This window comes from Canis lupus, chromosome 4 (genome assembly GCF_048164855.1).
Source record: "Canis lupus baileyi chromosome 4, mCanLup2.hap1, whole genome shotgun sequence".
NCBI lineage: Eukaryota > Metazoa > Chordata > Mammalia > Carnivora > Canidae > Canis > Canis lupus.
In genome coordinates, this window is record NC_132841.1 from 55,946,508 (window position 1) to 55,969,815 (window position 23,308).

A 23,308-nucleotide genomic window follows, 5' to 3' on the forward strand; every position below is an offset into this window, starting at 1 on the left:
TTATTTACTTATTCATGAGAGACACAGAGAGAGAGAGGCAGAGACACAGGCAGAGGGAGAAGCAGGCTCCATGCAGGAAGCCTGATGTGGGACTGGATCCCAGGTCTCCAGGATCAGGCCCTGGGCTGAAGGCGGCGCTAAACCACTGAGCCACCCAGGCTGCCCAATAGTTCTAGTTATTATAAAAATTCCCCAAACTGAGGAATTGGTTAAGTGAATGATGATAGATCTACCCGAACACTATGCAATTTTAAAGAACAATCATGTTGTAATTCAGGAGTTCTTAACCTGGGATACATGATTGGGTTTCAGGAGACTGTGAACTTCCTAAAATTGTGGGTATGATAGGAGAATGTGGATTTTTCTGGGAAGTGGATCCATAGCTTGCTTAAAATTTTCAAAGGGATCTGTGACCAAATAGGCAAAAAACTAATATTATGGAAGAATATTGATAAAAACCTCTTATTTAAAATGTAGAGTGGTACCTGAGTGGCTCAGTGGTTGAGCATCTGCCTTTGACTCAGGTCATGATCCCAGGGTCCTGGGGTCAAGTCCCATACCAGGCTCCGTGGTGGGGGGGCTACTTCTCCCTCTGCCCATGTCTCTGCCTCTCTCTCTGTTTCTCATATGAATAAATAAATAAAATCTTTTAAAAAATAAATAAAATGTAGATAAAAGAGTATCAACAATTACCTACAGCCAGTCTTGTTTTATTTCCACGGCCGCTCAAGTCCCCATCTTGTATTATTTTGAAGGGAACCTCAGACATCATTGGACTCAGAAATGGCTCATCTCTAGAAGGATTGTTTAAAAAAAGGATAGGCACAATGTCATTGTCACACTTAAAAAAGCTAATGACAATTCTTTATTATCATCCAATATCCAGGTAATATAAAAAAGCAAATGATTTTCATTGACCAGAAAATAAAAAGTAAAAATAAAAAATAAAACTCACAATCCATCACTAAGGGAGAAAAGCGAAATGGGATAGATTATGACCCCATTTTGAAAACCATTCACATCATAATGGTGACAGTTATTTGAGGGAGGTAGTATGATCGGTGTTTAATTCTCTTTCCCAAATTCTCTGTATTACTTTTTGAGTTAAAAAATATGCAAAAAGAAGAATGAAAAGGTAGATTTCTTTTAAAATTCCAAATCTTCTGATTCAGCATTTAAGTTTCAAGAGTTTATCCTGCTGCATCTTGAGATGGAGAGGACCCAGACAACAGGGAAGTTCAGGGTCTTAGCCACAATCATGAGGGAGGGGAGGCTTTGAAGGGGATAGGAGGGTCTGACTGACTTTCCCAGCCTCTTGAGAGGAAATGTAGAAGCAGAGGTTCTGGAACATCTCTCAAACTCTGGTCCCTGATGTCCTGCCACCTCCACCCTCTTACCTTCCCACCTTTATCAAGCCTCACACGTTTGGGGCACTTTGCTGCTGGAGTTGACAGACCAAACGAAACAGAGGCGGGCAGCAGATAACCAGAGCCCTTTCTGGCCACACATAGGCCTGTTGGCTTGTCGGGCCTGGAAGAGAAGGCGTCTTGTTTCCCCAACACATTCCAGAGTCATGTCCCCCAGGCTGCTTGGCCTCCTGGCCAGATCCCTGTCCAGCCACTCCGGCCTTCCATGGTTGGGACAAAAAGGGAATGAAAGGCCTGACATTGTGAGGCTACTTTTTCCAAAGGCACAAGTCTCGGTTTTGCTGTGTGACCTTGGACAAGTCCCTCCCATCTCTGGACCCATGTTTCCGCAGCTGGACAGGAAGAAAGATAATTTCTAAAAGGTTCATTCCCCCCCTCCAGCCACCCAACTCTTTTGGCCAGAGTTCCTACATTTATCAGAAATGGGAAGTAGATCCACCACACCTCTAAATGTCAGCCTGGAATTTCATGGCTGCTTCCAGCTATAGTGTGAGGGCAGGTTGCTAAAACTTTTTTTTGGCAAAGATAGACACCACAGCCCAAGACCCAGAACACACATATACTTTTTTCTTTTTTAAGATTTTATTTATTTATTCATGAGAGACAGAGAGAGAGACACAGGCAGAGGGAGAAGCAGGCTCTATGCAGGGAGCCCGATGTGGGACTCCATGTGGGACTCGATCTGGGGACTCCAGGATTATGCCCTGGGCCGAAGGCAGGTGCTAAAGCACTGAGCCACTCAGGGATCCCCACATATACTTGATATAAAAGTTCCATGTGGAAAAAAAGTTCAATGCAGGAACATTTACCTTTCCTTCATGATACACAGTCTGGATATTTTCCATTCTTTCTTTTCTTTTTTTAAAAGATTTTATTTATTTATTCATGTGAGACACACAGAGAGAGGCAGAGACATAGGCAGAGGGAGAAGCAGGCTTCCCATGGGGAGCCTGAGGCGGGAACTTAATTCCAGGTCCCCAGGATCACGGCCTGAGCCAAAGGCAGATGCTCAACCACTGAGCCACCCAGGTGCCCCTGATGATTTTCCATTCTATTCTGCTTCTTCTTCTTTTTTTTTTTTTTCTATTCTGCTTCTTATTTTCAATCTCTGATTGCAATCTATTAAGATGTTTTCCCAATCAAGGAAATAGGCATCATTTCCACATTGAAAAAACACTGATTCATGCAGCTATGCCCTCATTTCTGATAAGGTGGTAGGAACCCAGACAAACACAAATGAATTTTCTCTCGGTTTTTCAAATGGATTCTGTATTCACTGCACTTCCCAGATTTTATTGTGCCTACGAATCCCTCTGGAATGTTTTTAAAATGCAGATTCTGACTCAGTGGGTCTAAGGTGCAGCTAAGATTCTGCATTTCTAATTAGCCTCCTAGGTGATTCCAAGCAAAGCAGGTTAACGACAGGTATCTCTGACATCAGTTCACTGGTTCCATGTCATTCTTACCAATGGACAATTTTTCTCCTCCTCAGGACAGTTTCCCTTCCTCTCTACTTTCTTCTCTTTTCTATCCTAACATAAATGTGTTTGGAGAATCCATGGGTTCAAATCACATCTCCGTCTCTTACTAACTGGGGAAGCTTGGACAAGTTACTTAAATGTTCTGTGCCTTGGTTTCTTTACCTGCAAAGCGAGGATAATTACCGTATTTTTCTGATAAAGTACTTTTGAGATGAATGAGAAAATCCATGTAACATTCTTAATACAATACCCACCACATTATGAATACCAAATAAACATTATGGTTGTGGTCATTATTATTTTTATTGCCCAAGTTACCTTGGTGCCTTTCTTATTGACTGTCTCCTCCCATAGGAATTATGTTTTATTTTATATGTTTAGTTTGAAGTATGAATTTATTTTTAATCATAGAATTATAGTCGTTGAGCATCTACCTTTAGCTCAGGTCATGATCATTATGATCCTGGGGTCCTGGGATGGAGCCCCACTTGGGCTCCCTGCTCAGCGGGGAGTCTGCATCTCCCTCTCCCTCTGCTTGTGCTCTCTTGCTCTCTTTCTCAAATAAAAACATAAAATATTTTTTTAAAAAATCATAGAATTATAATTATACATTACAGTAAGTTTGAAAAGTAGAGGAAAACCAAATTATATTATCCATAATTACAACAATTCCATCAACAATGATTGTTTTGGGATGTCTTCTTGCATATGTCTATTTGATGGTTCTCGTTTCTAGTTGAATGCAACTTTCTCTTTTATAAAACCTAGTGAAATCTCTCACTTGCATTTGGATGTGGATTCATGTTATTTGTTTTGTCTTAAAAATAAAGCCTTTCTTATTTTGAAGGGGGAAAAAAGCCCATGCATTTAATTTTGTGTCCTGCCTTTTTTTTTCTTTACTTCTTATATTATATTCACTTTTTCCCCTAGAAATTCATTCTAAAAGTATAAATGGGAGTGTTGCCAAGTATGATGAGTATGGCCTATAGAATCAAATCATTCCAACACACTCGGCTGGAGTTTGACTCCTGTGCTAGTTCCGGCGGTGGACACATGACTTAGGAGCTTACAAGATGCATAGATCTTTGGGACTTAATGGGCCCAGGGGAGGATCTGGGGCTTGGGATCACATAATGAGGGGGGGCAGAGCTGAGATCAGAAAACATGGCCTATCTTACAAAGAGTAGCAAGGGACTTAATTAAGGTACAGAATCTATTTTACTTCCATTTTACTAATTTAAGTGAGACTTTATTTTAAAAATTCCATATGCCAGCTCTCTTCCTAAAAAATTGTTCCTTCAACCACATGTTGCTGAGCATCAATTGAATGATGGGGCTGTACCATATGAATAATTTCTAGGTGATCAGAGTGCCAGAGGCATTTCCTCAGGATTGTCTATATTAAGCAAGTTACCATTCATTCAGTGAACAAATATTTAGTTAGTTTGTGATTTCTATGTCTAGGTACTCTGCTAAGTGCTGGGGATACATCAGTGAATACAAGAGATTCGACTCCTCTCCTAATGGGGTTTATAACCTCATTATGATGAATTATCTGTTTAGATGCAACTACTATTAAAACTGATGAACACAAACTCCATCATGAAGGATTCTTAGTATATGGCATTTAAGGGGGAGGAAGTAAAACAAAGTTGCATTGCTCAGGTGGCAGGTTCATATTTAATTGTTGTTAGAATATCTTTTGAGAAATAAAAATATTTTCAGAATATTAACTATCCTGCTTCCACCCCCAACACACACATGATTATAGTGATTAAAGGAAGGACTTTGGGGTCAATGGAGACCTGGACTTGAATCCTACTTCTCCATTGTCCTAGCTGAGTGACCTTGGGCCTATCTCCATATCTATAGTATAGAGTTAACAACAGCCTTGCTGCAAGGATTAAATGAGAGATGTGTGTAAAGCACATGACATCCAGTGAGAGCTTAATGCAGCTGTGGGGGGTGGGTTGGGGGGGTGGTTAGTGTACTATGACAGGGGAGGGGTCTGCCTCATGGTTTCAGGAAAGAATTGTATGCTTGTGAACTGCAAACAGCCCACTATCCTGTTTCTTGGGCTGGCTGTGCAGTTTTGCTGGAGTCTTCAAAAATACACTCTGATTGTTCTGTTTGGTACAAGGTGGGGACCGCTTGACTCACTTCCAACCCACAGTGGTAGCTGGGCTGCCTTGGGCAGGAACAGCCCTAAACTAATATCAGACAGAGCAAGCAGAAAGCTGTCAGATCAAGTGACAAGACACGGGAGAAAAAGCATATACATGCTTAAATGTCAAGAGTCCCAGTGACAAATATATCTGAGTTGATGCAATTACACTTTCTCCCCTAGAGCAGAAAATGAAAAATAGAATGTTAGGGATGATCTCTAAAGTGACTTTAGAGATCATCTAAGCCACAGCTTTATTTAATCAATTATTTCTTTCAGGGAATATTTTTTTGGAGGTGTGCACGTGTGCTGGGTGCCAAGGTAGGACAGGTAGACAAGAGGCTTGTCTCTTTTTGGAACCTGTAGGATTCAGTGGAGAAGCTACAGCCCAGGGAGTTGGAATAGCTGGTTAGGATCAAGGCAATTGCCATTTCTTCCTATATTTTTTGATTTTTTCTAAATTTCCACAATGTATATGTATCCCATTTAATTGTGCATATATATTGACTTTGCTAGAGTCACACAGCTGACAGTATATTTGTCGGTAAGTAGGTTACTCTCAAGCGCTGGCCGTATTCATACACGTTGTCTTCTCCAAGCATGATTCTTGCATCAGAATGAGCTTTACTGAAAATGCACATCCCGTGCCCACCCCAATTTTACAAGATTCCCTGCCTTGGCAACATGCTCAACCAGGGGATTTCGAGGGTGTGCTTCTCAACTTCGAGAAGCAATGCCAATGAAAACTAATCACCAGGTGATCACCAGGTAGCAAAGAAAGCAGAAATGATTTTTTAAAAAATTGGTCCTAGAAATTTAAATTAATGAACTAAATTCATGAAAACTAACCCATTTATCTTCTATTGGAATAAAGTCAACTCCTTTTTTTTCTCTCTAGTGCCACAACTAATTGCATACATTATGTGTTTTTAACAGGTGCTATAAATCAGTGCGCCCTTGGGCATAGGGCAGTGGGGGGGGGGTGAGAAAGAGGGGGCATCCCCCATCTGACAACAGGACACACTAAACAAGTGGCACATGGCCTTAGAGTGAACAGCCCAAGCTCTCATTGCTGTGCTTCCCTCCAGCACCAGCACCCTGCTTGCCTCTGGTTGCATAACAGCTTTTTCCGGGCCCTACAAATCACAGCCCTGTCCCAGATCTGGAGCAGGCGCCCTTTACACTGCCCAGCCCCACAGCCTTCGGCATTTGTAACCTCTCTCTTTTCCAGGTTATCATCATCTGTCAGATCTGAAGTTAAACAACAAGAAACATGTCAGGTGAGTGGCTGGGAGAGACACTTGGCTGTTTATGAGAAATATTCCATTACAATCTGACGCAAAATGTTAGGATGCATCTGCCAGCAAGCACCCAGGCTGAGAAAGTTCCCTTTCTCCGCAAGCAAGCTGATTAGTGTGTGGTTCCAATCCATGTTTATCCTCTCTGGCTCCATGGCAAAGGCCCTCGGAAAAACCTGGCTGGGTTGACTCCTGGTTGCCTGGTACAGTCAGATTCATTCAATTAGGATACCCAGTTCGAGACATAATGGGTTTTGGCGAGCTCAATAGACTGATTGGTTTTTATACACATGCACAGAAAGATTTGATTTCCTCTGTGGAATTTATGGCAGGGGAGAGGAGGTAATTAAATTAATTTCTGCTCTGGTTTCCAGGCTTTCCTTTCTGTTCTCTCTTTCCCTGCCACCTTTGCCGTTCTTTTTAAAATAGACTTTCAGAGGGCCTTGCTTGCATGGACAAAAATGAATTTAATAACTACCATCAGTCGGTTTGAGTTTGGGGGGTGAGTTCCACTGTGACGTCTTGTTCTTGGCTCCACGCTCCGAGTGGTGTTGGGAAGATAACAGGGACAATCTTGTGCCAGGTGGTGTGTGTAGGTGAGGTGACGGGGTGTTTGGGGTTGTTCGTGTGGCCAGGGAGTGATGTTCACACTGGGAAGAGGTGGTTGAAATCGGCTTTCTGGAAGGGAGCTGGCTTTCACACTTCAAAATGAATGCGCTTCCCCTTTCTCCAGTCGCCAGGTATGCCTTTTTTTCTGATTTCTGCTTTTCACACCATTCACTTGTCTGCTCAGCTCCCCGCTCTATCACCACGTTCTGCTGCAGCGAGGGGAGCCATTGGGCAGAAAGACTCAGGCACTGGGTGAGGTGCTGTGTTCCTGCCCACCCCTTCTCCTACCCGAAGCCAAGACCCTTTTATCAGCCTCTGACTTTTTCAGTAAGGACTTCTCTGGTTAAACTAAAGACAAAGAAGACCCCTGAGAGATTTAAAAATTCAATGGAAAAAGCAAAAAAACACTAAGCACTTAACTTCTCTCCCAAAGGACAGGAGAGCCTGCCAATTCCCCAGCAACGCCAGAGCTAAGCATTTTCCCAGTGTCAACATTAAATCCCTTTTTTGTGTTTCTCTCTTAAAGTGTGTTTACAATTGACCATTATGTGAAAGATGACGGATGTAGCCTGGCCCCTTTTAAAATAATAAGACTAATAATGATGCAGTTTCTTGCCCATAGACTCAGTTTCCGAATGCCTATCTGAAGAAGGCAAGAGTTGAGGAAGCCAGAATATTCACCGGTAAGTGTAGCCAGCCATTGATCCATCCCTCCCAACCCAGTTGCTCAAATGTTTGGGTTCCTGTGGACTTCTCCATCAGACAAGCACAGATTTCTCAAGATTAATACTTTGGCCTCCTGGCAACTTTAGAAGTCAGTATCTTGCCCCAATCCTCTCCGCAGCTGGAGGAAGTATGGATCCCATGACCCATTCCATTTTAGGTTGGGAGAACTGAGACCCAAGGAAGGAGGAGACGCCCCTCTTGTACCCTCAGTCCCAAATTTTAAGGCTGGGCAATAGAAGAGCAACTCCTTGTCCCCTAACCGTTTCTACCCATTCTATCTCCCACCAGTTCTTCATCTTCCAGAACAGACTAGGTTGACCTGACTGGGTTTTTTCTGCTGAAATCAATTTTATTTCTTTAAACTAAATGCTACTGAGTATAGATCACTCCTGCCAGGTTGTGGCTGAGGATTCAGGCTTGCGGTGGGATCCATAGGTTGGCAAGAGTTACTGAATAACCTCAGATTCCCGCACTACCTTGCCACCATTCTTGCGCAGAGCTGCATTGCTCCAGTGCGCACAAAGTTTGGAGTAAATCCCCAAACTCCTCTCTCTGCGATAGCTGTGCTTAGACAAACAAACTTAGAGCTGAGAGCTTGCCCCCGTTCTGTGGGGTGGGGACGCTGGCAGAGAAGTGCATGATCCCTAGAAAGAAAGACAAAAGACAGAGAGACATGGCTCAGCCTTGCATTTCTCGAAAAAGCAGACTTGCTCATGAAGGCCCTGTGCATCTGAGCTCTGATTGGATTACAGGACTTCCCAGCCTATGGGGCTGGTGGCATCAGTCCTTGGGGACATGGTCCCAGCTCCAACCTTTTCCCAGTCCTGAGCCAGGGTAGACTAGCTGCAGGATCCAAAAGAAGGTGGAGTGGATTGATTCCCTCCTCCCAAGTCATTTACATTGGATTGAAAAAAAGAAAAAATTTCTCTGACCTGGAAAGCAACATTCAGGCGGTGAAACTGACCTTCATGACACTGACCAGAGATAAACCTCTGGTCATAGAAGGGCTTGGCACAGAATTGATCAGTTGGTTGGGGTCCAGGCAAGCGACCTGCAACCCAGCACGATGAAACTAACCAGCCAGCACTTAAGGAAAAACCCGATATGCCCAAAACAGAAGTGCACAACAGGACCCGGTTAACTGACCACCTGAAACTGATCTCTGTGAGGCCAAACAAAATTAAATTGCTCCAAAAGCAATCGGACTGGGTGGAAAGGAACCACAATGAAATCCACCTGCCTGTAAGGCGCCCCTGACCAGGCGAGGGGTTGGAGCCCCAGGGCGGAGGAGGGCCCAGAGTGGACCCCAGCGGAGCCGGCCTGTGTCCCGGTGAACACAGGCTGGAGCTGCTGCGGGAGGCGGCAGGAGGATGGAGGGGGTGTGTCGGTGCTTTTAAATTTACGATCACCGCGCGCCCCAAACGATCCCATAAATTTGGGGGCCGATTTCACCAAAACTGTGAGTTACGATTTTTCAAATAAATACATTTTCCAATCAGACGGGGTTCTGTTTAGGTTGAACGCGTCCTAAAGCAGACATCTCTCTGCGCGGAAAATACACAGAGGAGGAAACGGAGCCGGGACTAAGCTCAGACGACATAAAAACTTGTGTAAACACGTTGTCATTTAGGACTTCGGAAGGGAAAGGGAATGGGGGAGGAAGATGTTTAGTTCTCCCCGACTCCTCAGGTCCCAGCCCCGAGGGAAGACACGGAAAATTTAATATTCTTTTTCCATAAGCTTGATTTATGTTACTCATTAGACAATGGCCGCATCAGGTTTACCTTAAATAGATTTAGTATTTTTGAGGCTGTTACAAAAGTAAAGATGGACTGGGTTGTCCTCTGGCTCCCCCTCATCCCCTGGCCCCCCCACCCCCAACCCAGCACTCTCTCTCCTGCCTTCTTTCTCTCGCTCTCTTTCTCTTAGTTTTTCTTTAGGAAAGAATGTTGGGGAGGTGAACTGAAATGGATTCGCGAGGGTCTTCTATTTCTAGCTGTGCACCCCATCCTCTGGCCTTTGTTTTGCCACCTGTAAAACAAGGAGACTACACTAGGAAGCACAGGCCCTGTTGCACAAGAACATTCACACACAATGCTGTGCGCAGTTGCAGGAAGCTCGGGGATCCCCGAAGCTAAAAGGTAGAGAGAGTGGAGTATCAGCTCTTGTGGCTTGGCCTCTCTCCACTCCTCATCCCAGGGAAGGGGAGAAATAGGGGAGACGCAGGCTGCCATCAATGCCCGCCTCCCCTAGAGTTCTGGCCTCGAGCTGCTGCGCCTCTGCCACTCTGGCTGTTTGCCCTTAGGGAAGCTGCTTTCCCTCTCTGGGCCGGCTTCCCCGCTCGCTCGTCCTAACACTATGGGATCTCTCGGGAGACTCGCCCCTGCCGGCGAAGTCAAGGAGGCTTCTCACCCCACTAGCCTATAGGATAAATCGACCCGTTTTCTCTCTCCCGTGCCCTGACCGTCCCCCGGGCCCCGGGGAGCGGGTGGGGCCAGGTTGGAAAGTCCTAGGCACTCTTTAGATGCCGCACAGAAATGTTTAAGGGATTTGCGCGCTCAAGCTGCGGGGTAAATGGCCCGCGGGCTGATTTATGGCGCGTTACCGCGCGACGCGATTCCCCAAGACAGCGAGAATATTTTACACCGCGCTAATATAAACAGGCGGCCGGCCGGGTCCTTTTTATGGAGTTCCTGTAATTACCCGGGCCCTGACAGGTCCTTGATTTACGGCCCTATTTAGATAAGGGGTTCGGTGCGGGGATTGCCGGTGGCGTCAAGGTCACGGGACGCGGCGGGCGAAGATTTTGCGGTAGGCGCCGAGGCGCGGGCTCTCAGGCCTTCCAGCCCCGGGGGTGGGGGGGTGGGAGTGAGGGGACGAGTGGGGCAGGAGCAGAAGGACCCCAACCCCAAGGCCCAGGCCGAAGTCACTGCAGAGCGTCTGAGTACAGCCAGGCCACTGTACAGATGGGGAACTGAGTCCCGGAGGGGGCCGGAACTCCCCCGAATCATGCAGCGAATGAAGTGCGGGGGGAAGATATTGGGAAGGAATTCAGGTCTCTGGCAACATAACCCCACACCTGGCAAAGCTCGGTCTCCCTCGCTTCCAGCCTTATGGCAGTGGGGTTCTGTTGGGTAGGTAGTTGGGGAAAGAGGGAAAACCCAGTGCGGTCAGGAACAGGCTTGGTTGGATCAGAACACAGCACTTGAGGCAGAGACCAGTGGTCTGGACCCACCTCCCCATCCAGGGCTATGCAGTCGCTTGGACGCCCGAAACCCCATTTCTTTTTCCCGTTGCATTAATCCCCCAACCAGAGCCACCGTTTATCCAGGTGGGCTGTTATTGTGCTAGGAGCTCCACCTGTATTACTTCAGTTAATTTTACTAGCACTCTGGGCGGGTGTTACTGTGTCCCAGTTTGCAGAAGAGGAAACTGAGGATCCTAAGGTTTACGCAAGGAAGGGTGACAGGCCGGATCTCAACCCAGGCGCGCCGGAATCCGCAGCCAGTCTTTCTTAAGCTCCCCTTTACTACGCTTCCTAAACCCTCCGTGCTTGAGCTCTCGACCCCGTAAGATGGGGGAAGAGTTCTCGCCCTAGCACCTTCGGAGAGAAAAGCGCGCCTTTGAAAACGCGGCGAGGGTCAGCCCTTCGGGGGGCGCTCTCCGGGTGAGCACTGCGGGGTGCCGGGAGGGAGGCGGGGCCGGGGCGTGTGGACCCGCGCGGAGGCCCCTCCGAGTCCCCAGCTTCGTATCCTCGGTCTGGAGCCGGTCCCAGAGCGGAGCGCTAAGTCCCCGCGGAGAACAACCGGGGCGGGGGCCCTGCAACAACCCAGAGCTGGGAATTAAAACTCCAGACCGTCAGTCCTGTCCCTTTGTTCTAAAATTGGGGAAACTGAGGCTCAGAGAGGGAAAGGAACGCACACGTCTTATCTCTCAGCGCACAGGAGTTTCGGGCAAAGTCCTGGGTTGCACACCATGTAGCCTGGGGCGGAGAGGGAGACCGTACTCACTAGGTCCGCCGCACTCCAAACGCACCAGGCTGGAGTTAAAAGCACTTTGGGGTCTCCCAGAAGGCCGACGCTGGAGCCCAGGCGCCTTGCGGTCTATGCAGGCGATCTCGGTGGCGTCCATCCTGTTTGGAGGCCGCCAAACCCGAAACTCCAGAGGGTCCCCTATGGCTGCGTTCCCACTGTGGGCGCCGCTGGGCTGAAGACTCGAATGCTTGGCAGGCCGGGGTGGGGTGGGGATGGTGGCATGGTGGGTGGGGTGCAGGAAGGAGAGCAGCATTTTTGGCAACCCAGAGGACTACAGGCACCCTCCTCTTTACCCATGAGAGGCTGCCAGGCATTCTGAGGGCCCTCAAGGGACTCATCATACGGTATCAATAATGCATTTCCTACCACACTAACCCGGCCAGATAGTTTGGGGATGCATAGGGCTCTGAGTGATCTGTGTAAGGTGGGGGGAATGATTTGGATCTGTGGGTGGTGGGTGCTGGAACTGTGACTTTTTTCTAGTAATTGCCAGGATCTGTATGAGTGCTTGCCCTTCATGTGGGTGCTGTGACAGTGTGCATCCATTGCTGGACTTCATTTTCAGGACTTGTGAATGTGGCTATATACGTAAGATAGAATATATGTCAGACTATCTAAGGGCTTGCAATTTGTGTGACTGCGTGTTGTGTGCAAAGGTGAAAATGTCTATGTCTGAGCACCTGTGTGTACATAGTGGTAATTGTGGCTATGTGCCTGGGTGTGTTAGTTTCCACACTGAGAACGCACTAGATGTATGATGGAGTTTTCACCAGTTTGTGATGTGGAGACAGTTGTGGGGAAAATAAGAAAATATAAATTTGTGAAACGGTGCACAACTGTAGGTGTAAGACTATGTGTAAAACCCTGCAGCTGTGCGATACTGATGTAGAATTCGTGTGCCTCTACCGTGTGATGGTATCTTTATGCATGCCTGCTTATAGGGTGGGGAGTGGCTCATAGCTGTAACATATCTGAGTCGAGATGTGTGCCCTGTGGGTGACGGAGAGATAATGTATAAAATTCTAGGAATGCATGAATATTAAAATGTGTCTCATGGGTGTAAATGTGTTAACCATGAGAATACACATACTTTTTGGCATCTGTATGAATAGATGGACTTCTGTGAATGCATATACGTACACGTGTAATCCTGAGCACCCAAGTGCTGCTGTGAGATGCTGTGGGTGTAGATCGGCAGTAATAGGGCAACCCCTGGGTGTGTGTTGAGGACGGAGGCCCCACTGCACAGGGTAATTACAACTCTCTACACACACCCTCACTCCAGAGCGCCTCCAGGCTGGGGAGGCTGGGGACCCCGTGGAGCCGGGGCTGAACCGGGCGCCGAGAGCTCCCTCCCTGGGAGCCTCCGGCTCTGCGCTCAGCCCAACCCCAGCGCTGCTGGCGCCAGGCGCCCGGGAGAGTGGCGGGTTTCCAGCCTGCCTCAGGCAGGAAACCAGGCCCTCCCTTCCCCCCACCGCCACGCACCTCTAGGGCCCACTGCCCTGCAGAGCTCCCATAAGTGCAACCTGCTCAGGACTAAGTGTCCACTTCTGTCTTGCAGTGTCCCCCCCCCCATCCATTTATTCCCTTGTATGAGAGAAATACCACATCTCCACTTGCTACCAACCCCACGGATAATCGTTCATCTCTGGGCCTCACCTTTCCTATCCCTACCAGGAGGGTTGACCTTCCTCCCTCTGCCTCTATACTACTAAGTGTGCCAGGCACATAGTGGGCAGTCAGTAAACCATGTTGAATGTGCAAAGGAATGAATTTGCCCTCCAAAAAGAGCAGTCACATATTTATTTCCTCCTCCCCCACCCTGCCCTTCACTGGGCATCGCTTTGGAGAGAAAAGCACAATCCCTCTGCTCCTCCTAGGGAAGGCGGTTGGCTGGGAAAGGTTGGTGAGGATGGAGGGACTCAGGTATGAGGGCATCAGCTGCGAAGCTACCTCAATGGGAGAGGCACCACCACCCTGGGATTTCTGGGTCCCCGTGAGAGCCTTGGGAGAAGGCCCCTGTGGAGAGAACCAGACAGCCCCAGAGAAGCCCTAGCTGGGAGGGGGTTAGAGTGGAGGCCAGCACAGCCAGGACCTCTCTCTGCTCTGCTGGGTGTGAGATACCAGCATGGTAATTCTCTGGCTGCGCCAGCCTTGCAAATCGAGTGGAAGTTCTCGGCCCTTTTGTATGTGTTTACTACCAAACATTGATTTCTCCTGGTGTGAGCCTTGGTGCAAGCCTTGGCACTGGGGTCCTTAGACAAGTGGACATTCTCAGGCAGTGATGACCTGGGTGGAGTGACCCAATGTAGCCAAACTTTGGGCCCTCCATCTGGCCTTTGGATGGGATTAGGCGCCCAGGAGGTGAGAAGAGTGCCTCCCAGGCCCTGGAGCCCGGAACAAATCAGTAAATGCCTGTGGGCTTGGAGCCTGACTTCCTCCACCCCTCCTCCCCCACACACCAAGTCTTCTCCAGCCCCTGGTCAGTCGTGGATTGCATGGATGCCTTGGGCAGAGTTGGGATGGGGCACAGCCCTAGCTGGATGGGGTTGCACAGCCCTAGCTGGATGGGGTTGATGACTAGGGGCTGGGAGTGCTTAAGGGAAACCATTAGCGGGCTGTGCTGCCTCCAGCAGGGTTCTCTGGCCTTCTGGCTCAGGCGCTGAGCGGAGTAGTAGTAGCTCAGGACTGAGAAGGGCGAGAATTCCCATTCTGAATCCTGTACAGTCTAGAAACAAGAGACTTTCTTTCTCCAGGTCTCAGTTTCCCTATCTGGAGAATCGAGGGGCGGGCTCTAGGTAAAGGCCTTCTTTTCACCGGATGATTCTGGATTCCTTTCCTTGAGTCCACAGGGAGGAGGTGGCAGCCACCGTCTAGGGTGTTGACAGGCCTGGGCCTCAAGTACGGAGCCCCCGCCTCCCCCTTAGCCGGGAAATGGGGGTGGGGAGGCGGAGGCGGGGCCGCCTCCCTGTCCCCGCAGGCGGCCTAGAGCCGTGCGGTGCCGGCTCGCTGAGCTTAAAACCCGGGACGGCCACCCCCTTTCCTCCTCCCCGCCCCCCTGCCATTGGCTCCAGGGAGAGGTTGACATCAAAGCCGTGGCCTTATATAAGCCAGACCCTGCAGGGGAGGCCGCAGAAGGGTTAACTAGGTCTGCGGCCCCGGCGTCCCAGCCCGGGACCCAACAGGCGAGAGGCCGGCGGGCGCGCCTGTCCGCAGCCTCGCCCCACACTCTCCCCAAGCCGGCGTCCAGCAGAGCGCCGCCCCACAGCCCACGGGTGGCCCGGGCAGTGTCTGGGGCGCATGGGGCGGCGCTAACCGGGCTGGCGGCGCAGGCCAGGGGCCGCTCCAACATGAACCTCGTGGGCAGCTACGCACACCATCACCACCATCACCACCATCACCACCCACACCCAACGCACCCCATGCTCCACGAACCCTTCCTCTTCGGCCCGGCGTCGCGCTGTCACCAGGAGCGGCCCTACTTCCAGAGCTGGCTGCTGAGCCCCGCGGACGCTGCCCCAGACTTCCCCGCCGGCGGGCCACCGCCCTCAGCCGCGGCGGCCACCGCAGCCTACGGGCCCGACGCCAGGCCCGGCCAGAGCCCCGGGCGGCTGGAGGCGCTCGGCGGCCGCCTGGGCCGGCGGAAAGGCTCAGGACCCAAGAAGGAGCGGAGGCGCACGGAGAGCATTAACAGCGCGTTCGCGGAGCTGCGCGAGTGCATCCCCAACGTGCCCGCCGACACCAAGCTCTCCAAGATCAAGACCCTGCGCCTGGCCACCAGCTACATCGCCTATCTGATGGACGTGCTGGCCAAGGACGCACAGGCCGGCGACCCCGAAGCCTTCAAGGCCGAACTCAAGAAGGCGGATGGCGGCCGCGAGAGCAAGCGGAAAAGGGAGCTGGTAAGTCGGGGGCCCGTGGGCTCCGGCTAAGGGCCCGGCTTGGTGAGTCCCCGCAGGCCCGGGGCACGGTGGAAGGAGTCTGCATCGCTGTGCGAGCGCTTTTGAGAGGCTGCGGGGAATTCTGAGGCTGTAGTATGGGATCGTGTGCGCGGCGGGGGCAGCTTCGTATTTGAATTCATTTGTAATGTGGGACAGTCTGTAAGGCTGTGAAAGAAGACAGTCTTCAAAGGATCCCTTTTAAGGATCCTTTGGAAGCTGCAGACCTGAGAAAATGTACACATCTTATATTTTGCTCCCAATTTCAAGGGGGGCTTGATCCATTCCTGGGCTTTCCTGGAATCCACGTTAAGAACGCAGTAGAAATTTGTTACTTTAATTTGCCTTAGTGTGGATTTATGCACGTGGACTCAGTTTTCAAAGAGTTTTTGCTGAACAGGCTAGGCCACTTCCTAGCACCGATAGGGAAACTGAGGCCCAGAGTGGGACGAGGGATTAAAGGCCACCTACCCAAGGAGTCAGAGGTGAAGCTGGGGTAAAACAAGTCAGGTCTTCTATTCCCAGCCCAGATCCGGTCCCACTGCTCCACTGCCCAGCGAGCTAGTTCTGAGAGCAACCTTGTTGGTTTTGTGTGTAAACTCTGACAAGCAAGAGGCACGGGTCTTACCCACTGCTTTTGGCTTTGGAGATCGCAATCCCTACTCGACCTTTCTCCATCCTCTCCAGTGAGGGCGACACTTTCTGGAGGGCGGGTCAGCTGGCCCAAGGGCTCTGGGACGCCTGAGGGCGGTGATTTCCAAGCTAGGGAACTCGTTTCTCTAAATTGGTGTGTTCGGGCCCGCCGCAGCAAGTTAGGAGTTGACCAGAGAGCCCCGCCAGGTTTTCTTTGCCCCGCAGGGGCTGTGGTAATCTAGGGAAAGCTCCTCGGGGGAGACCAGGAAAGATAGATAGGCATCGGGTCTCTAAACTGCCACCGGGGTGGAGGAGAGGCAAGCCGAGGGACGCGTGGTTGCAAGGAGTTTTGGGGCGTATCCTCACCAACTGCTCGTTGCCGCCTCTTTCAAAGTAGCACCGCTAGGTTCTTGCTAAGAGCCAAGAAGGAGGATAGTGGGCCAGGCCAACTGGTTCCTCCTTTCCTAGCCATCCGAGGCTCCTAGTGCACTAGCAGGGACCCAACCCAGTGGCCAAGCCCAGACGCTTATCCTGGTGGGAAAGCGAGTGGGACTTGGGGGTGGGGGGGAGAAGGCCCACGAGAGGGAAAAATTGTTGATTCCCACTCTCCCCATTCCAATACTGGCGGCCGTCCTTTGGCGCCATAAAGCACAAACTATGCGCATCAGTTTCACCAGGCACAGAAAATTCTGGTTACCAAACCTCCAGAGACTGCCCATCCCATTCCGGCCCCCAGAAACTCTGGCGCATAAAGGCAAATTTATTAGCCTGTTTGCCTATTTTGCAAACAGAAATCGCTCACTTATTTAAAGGCGCCCAGTTACTGCTCCCAAAACCTTTTCCCCACCCCAACTCTATGCCTGGGCGATAGGAGTAGAAAAATTTAAACCTGTCTCTCGCCTCTTTTCTTGTGTGTGTCCTCTGGCAGCAGCAACACGAAGGCTTTCCTCCTGCCCTGGGCCCAGGCGAGAAGAGGATTAAAGGGCGCACAGGCTGGCCGCAGCAAGTCTGGGCGCTGGAGTTAAACCAGTGAGCCGAGGCCGCGCCGAGGACCCGCCACGGCTGCCCGACCCCGGAGCCCCGGGAGGAGAGGAAGGCGGCGGCGAGGGCCAGGCTCTGGGTGCCAGGGGCTTATGGGGGCGCATCCCGCAGAGCCTCTGCTGCGTGCTGGCAGGTCGCCAGCTGCAACAACACACTTGGATCGCACGTGCAATGTCATTTGAAATTGTTTTTAATACATTAAGAGAAAGAGAAATATATATATATCCACCCCCCACCCCTGAAACTGAGAGGGCGGCTCTTGGCTGCACAATGCAGGAGAGAGGGACTGCGGGACTCAAGCGCGCTAAAACGCACCCTTCCAACCCTTCTGGGGCGAATTTCGAAGCCCCTATGCTTTCTCCACTATGCCTACTGGCTCTTTTCTTGTCCTCCCCGACCGCTTTGCGGCAAAACCCCCGGGCGCTCTCTTCCCTAATGAAAATGCAATAAGAGGAATCAATAGTTTTTGCCAGGGAAAGAGAACCAAACCAGGAAGACGGAGGGCTGCCTTTTGTTGCTCTCCTTCAAACAGTGGTGTTTTATTTTATTTTATTGTCGCTGCACTTCCTATTTAGTTCCAAGGGAAACACTTTCTCTCCCTCCTTCCTTCTTTCTTCCTCTCCCTTCCTTCCTTCTTTCCTCTCTTCCTTCTTTCTTCTCTTCCTTCCTTGCTTCCTTCCTTCTTTCCCTCCTTCCTTTGTAAATAAAAACTTTTCCCTACGTTGAAAAGTTTTTATGTATTTAAACTACCTACCATGCCTGCTGCGCTCAGGTGTTTATTACCCCATCCCTACCCTTTTTCTACCTCAAATCTATAAGACCACTCACCGCCTCCTCCCTTTGCCAAAGCAGTATCTATGCTCTTGACTAATAAAAGATTTTCTGAAATCGGAGGCAGCCTGCGTGTTGTCTTGGTGGGTATATCCGCTAGCCCCATCATTTCTGCTAGGCGGAGAATCTTCTGTTCTGACTTCTCTTTTGTTAAATGTTCTGACCAAATGGCAAATCAAGTCAGGAAAGTGGGGCAGATGGAGGATTTATTCGTGGGACAAAGAAAAAAGTTCTTAGAATATAATGGCTGGACAGGATAACTTCAGTGAACCCACAGAAAGGAAAACTGGAAACGAATTAGGCCCAGAAAGGACAGGCTAGGATTTATGTGGGTCAGCATTTCAGCTGATGTGTGGGATGGTATGCACACCGGTGTCTGCAGGCGGTGGTTTGGGGTTACTGGGAAGGGGGCTTGTCATACAAGCAAATGGCATCTGAGGGCATTGCAAGTCGACAGAAGGGGATGCTCTGGGGAATAGGTTCATGAAAGTGAGCTTCTTGGGATCTTATAGATGTGTGTGTAATGGTCCAGGAGCTCACACGGAGCCCCGCAGCTGTGCGAGGGCCAACCACCGGGTCTGCCTAGCACAGCTCCCTGAGCGAGGCAAGAGCTCGACAAATCATAGCGGCTATTACTTTGTACTCGACTAAAATAAGCTCGTGAGTGCTTGTGGTTACACTGAGACAATTAGGTTTCCTTCCAGGAACAAAGCACTAAACAAATATTTGTGAGACAGCATGTGGATTTGTGCAAAGCGGTGCAGTGTGTGTGCTTGCTAATTCGGGCACTCGTGCCGGACAGCTGGTTTCTGTGCCCCCACAAGCGCACCCATGATTGGGTGTGAGGATAAATAAAAGCGTGTGCATATGCCAAGGCGCAGATGCGTGGAAGACTAAAGTGGGGCAGGCAAACGCCGGCGTTTACGTGTCCCTGAATAACCGTGCACCGACAGGCAGCTTTGCGCGCCGCCGTGCGCTAGGCACCCGGCGAGGCGCTCCGGCGCGTCCCCGCACAGCTCCACGGCTGCGCGCGGGAACGCACGGTCTGCGGGGCCTGCAGCCGGCTCCGCGCTCGCTGCGGGGGAGGCGCGCGCACCGGGAGCCGGGCCCTGGGCGCCCTCCGCGGGATGGGCGTGCGCCGAGAAAGGAGGCCCGGGCAGCGCCGGCACCAGGCGTGTCCAGGGCGCCTCGCCTCGCCGTCGGGGTGAATATGGGGCCCCATTAGACTTGGCTGTAAACACCGAGGCAGGAGCCCAGCGGCCACGCCAGCCCTTCCGGACGCGAAGGAGTTAATAAAAGGTGTTTTATGGGTGCGAGGAAACGGTGGGGGAGGTGTGAGCGTCTCTCCACTCCGACCCCCCTACCTTTCCCTTTTTTCCCTCTCGCCACCCGCCGCCAGATCAAACGGGCCCGCGATTTAACTAGGGCAACACCTCGCGGTAATGAGCCGCCCGGCACACCCCTCCCCCGGCTTCAGTCCCCGGCCCCAGGCCCCGAGGCCCTCGGGGAGGAGCGGAAAAGGAAAATCCAAGACTTTTTTTCTCCTTCTTTCTTCCTTTTCTTCCCGAGAGCTGAGAAGTCCCTTAGAAACCGTGGCAGGCATGGGGAAACTGAGGCTCGCGGAGCAAGCCGATCCTGGTGCCTCGGACCCGGAGGGGACCTTATCTGGATTCGAACCCGGGGCTCCGGCTGAGTTCACAGATGGCCTCCTGGCTCTCCCCGGAGCCCGGCTCCCTCGCCTATTTTTAGCGCCGCGAGGTATCCTAGGCACGGGAGGAATGCGCACCCGCGTCCGCTTCCCTGGAGCCCTGGCCCGCGAGCGGAGAGCGGGTCCCGAGGGGTGCCGCCGGCCGCCGTGCCTGCGAGGGCGGTGCTGGAGCCTCCGCTTCGGGCCCAGCCGCGGCTCAGGCCGAGGACCCGCGAGCCGAGCCGGGGAGCCGCGCAGAGCTGGGCGCGCGGCCGGCCCCCCGCTGGGGAAGCCCAGCCCCCGACGGGCGCGGCGCGGGGTCTCCGCAGGGCGCCTGCAGACGCGGCTCCAGCCCCTGGCCTGCCGGTGGCGCCCCCTCCCCCAGGGACCGGCTTGGGACACCCGCCCTGGCTTCCTCGTTCTCTCCCTGGGGTCCACGCAGGTTGTCGGAAACCTACCTCTCAATCCCCCCCAGGCGAAAACCCGGGCGTTAGCAATTTTGAAATGAGAATAGCACTTTTTTTTTTTTTTTTTTTTTTTAATCTAAGGGGGAATGGAATGGTCACCAACTTAAAAGTAAATTCCAGGAATTTATTGCAAGGGAATCCTCCCTGATGTTACAAAGTTTTAACAACAGGGACTATTCTACTGAAGAGTGAAAAACACAAAAGACCCCAACGTGTTATAATTACAGAACTGGCTAAATAAATCCATCAGTACGGTGGGTTACCACACAGCCCCTAGAAAAGGTATGGGAATGGACACGGAGATTGTGCATGATATATTAAGTGGAGAGGAAAAAAAACAAAACAAAACAAAACCTCCCAGGTTGCTAAAGACTGTTTATTGAGACCTGCTTTATGTAAAACTAGCTAAATAGCATTCAAGGAGAAAAAGTGGGAGAATGTACATCAAAACATTTATACCTCCACCTCTGAGTTTGGGGAAAAGGGATGATTTTGACTTTTCCTTCTGCTTAGCTATATTTTTCTACGTTTTAAAACAATTAGTATTATTTTTACAACAACAAAAAATTATGCTGCAGTTTTTTTTCTGACTTCTTCAGTGGCTGGTGTATTTTTTGTACACTTTACTCAACATACATTAATTGAGCACCCACCTGGTGCTAGGCACTGCGGGTATAAATGTAACAAATAAAAAAGAATCCTAATAATCACCACTCATTCACATACAATAGTAAATACTTGTGAAGAGTTTTCTTATTCCTTCCATGCAGTAAATATAATTTTTTCTTACATCTATTTATTTTTTTCTTTTCTAATGTTGAAAACCTATTAGTGCATGAAATAATCAGAGCAACAACTAAAATTTGTAGAGGAAATTAGGCCCTTAGCATGCATTATTTCATTTATGCCTCATGAAGATTGCACGAGGTTAAAACTGAGGCAGCCAGCTCGGAGAGGTGAAGGACATTGTTCAAGGTCATAGGGCAGTAAAAGGTGGGTTGGCTTGGATCAAAGGGCAGCTCTGGCTGCCTCAGAGACCTGGCTTTTCCCCACGTCTCAAACACCTCCAGGTTGTGTGTGTGTGTGTGTGTGTTCATACAAATACAGCCTCTTTAGTCAGATCTTTCTTGGCCCCCGACATAAGGTAGACAAAGAAAGAAAGGGTTTGGGGACAGAATCTGGATTCTAACTCCAGCCTTCACTGGTAACACTCTTCCTCTGTGGGTCAGAGTGGACCCCATCTATAATGTGAGGAATGCAGCAGGTTTCTCAACCTCTGGGTTCTCTCCTGACTGTAACACCCTGACTCTGATTATCTACTCTCTGCTGGTGAAAACACCATGTTATTCTCTCTCCTGGCCTCTGATATTTGTAGAGTGCACTCATTTTTCCTTGGAACTTCACTTCTCTAAGCATGTTTTTGTCCCCCACCCAGAGAGGTGAAATGACCAGCTCAGGGTCACACAGCTAATGGAAGACTGAGCTAGGATTAGAAGGCCAGTCTGCAGGCTTCAGGCCCTGGAGTCCCTTGGAAAAGGCTCTGGATCCATTCTCTTCATGCAGCTAACAGTTAAGCTTATGGTCGTGCTAAATCCCCATAAAAGAAATGAAACCAAGAAATCAGCCAATCTCATTTTTAAATGAAAAGTGACTAGGAAGAAAAAATATGCAGGGTCTGAAGTGTCTGAAACCAGCCTCCTGATTTAAACCTAATTTGTCTGAAAAAAAAATTTTTTTTTCTGCCAAGAGAGTTTTTACAGCTGAGCTCTCCCAAACCCATAAAAAATAAGGTTTATATGGGAAATAGTGAAAGACTCTTAACTATAATACACAGCGTCTAATGTAAGCAGACATAGACACTATATAAAGCTCCTACAAATGTTATTAAAACAAACAGAAATGCACATTTATCCCCACAGAATGGACAATGGTAGTCATCGGACTTTCAAAGAGTTCCAGAAGTCCTATTTTCACTGAAATGTTCGAAGCACCCCATAACACTGGGACCTCAAAGATCCTTACCCACCATCCAAACATTTCCCTCATTTTACAGGAAGGGGAAACTGAGGCCCACGGAGCAGAGGGACTTGCTCAAGGTTACCGCGGGGAATTGTATGCTTTCCCCCCTGTGTTTAATTTTGACTTCTAGCACAGGATATAGAACAATACAGCGGCCAAGTTACTGAAGTTACAAGAGTCTGTCCAAGTTACCGAATATTTCTGAACCTCGTGTCCTCACCTACAAATTGGGAGAGACCACGGCCGCACCTTCCTGGGCTGTGTGAGGACTGAATGAGAAGAGGCATGCAAAGTAGTGCACTGAACATGGTAGATGTTTTGATGATTTTTTTTTTAGTTCTTTTTTTTTTTTAAGATTTTATTTATCTATTTGAGAGAGAGGCAGAGAGCGCAGGAGTGAGGGGGAGGAGGAGGGAAAAGGGAGAGGGAGAAGCAGACACCCCGCTGAGCAGGGACTCTATCCCAGGACACTGGGGTCAGGACTGAGCGGAAGGCAGATGCTTGATCAATTGAGCCACCCAGGCGCCCTTATTTTTACGATTTCATTTCACTGCCACAACAGCCTGTGAGGCATTGAGGATTTATTTTGGTTTGTTTTCTTGTTTTAGAAGGGTAAGGATATAGAAGTTTCCCCACTTTTCGGAAGTTTGTGGTCTACTACTTCACTTTATGAAAGACCTATGTTAGTACCTGTTTTCTGTTAACCAAAAGAAATTAGAAGAGGAGTTTCACTTTTATGAAAAAAGCAAAAATAGCATTAAGTGTTTGTTTTGCAGTGAGGTGTTAAAGACGCAGCGTGCCCCCCAGCAGCCAGAGTGGCCGCACCAAGCTTCTTCCCTGGGAACTCCTCTCAGCATCCCAGCATCAAGCTACCAGAACTTGGAACTGTGCCTGTAAGCATCGGTGCTCTAGCTCCATTTATTTTATGCATCCATTAGCAAGATGTGTCCTAA

The 23,308-nt window shown here is 49.9% G+C and overlaps 1 protein-coding gene across 2 annotated transcripts; it reads left to right on the top strand.

The window, feature by feature from the left end:
- Positions 1-14,717: 14,717 nt before the first annotated feature.
- HAND1 (heart and neural crest derivatives expressed 1) lies at positions 14,718-18,244 on the top strand. 2 transcript variants are annotated; one of them, XM_072824409.1, is made up of 2 exons: positions 14,718-15,641; positions 17,239-18,244. In XM_072824409.1, exons 1-2 carry the CDS (start codon positions 15,090-15,092, stop codon positions 17,341-17,343), a joined length of 657 nt encoding a protein of 218 aa, XP_072680510.1. In that variant the 5' UTR covers positions 14,718-15,089; the 3' UTR covers positions 17,344-18,244. The 2 variants fall into 2 exon arrangements, with proteins under 2 accessions (XP_072680510.1, XP_072680509.1); XM_072824408.1 differs by having other exon boundaries at positions 14,948-15,641; positions 17,242-17,567.
- Positions 18,245-23,308: the final 5,064 nt, after the last annotated feature.

Bases quoted from the DNA above. Each gene is read 5' to 3' on its own strand.
- HAND1 (XM_072824409.1), top strand. From the start codon at position 15,090: ATGAACCTCGTGGGCAGCTACGCACACCATCACCACCATCACCACCAT. The intron at 15,642-17,238 runs GTAAGTCGGGGG...GTCCTCTGGCAG, and splicing joins GCAAGCGGAAAAGGGAGCTG to CAGCAACACGAAGGCTTTCC.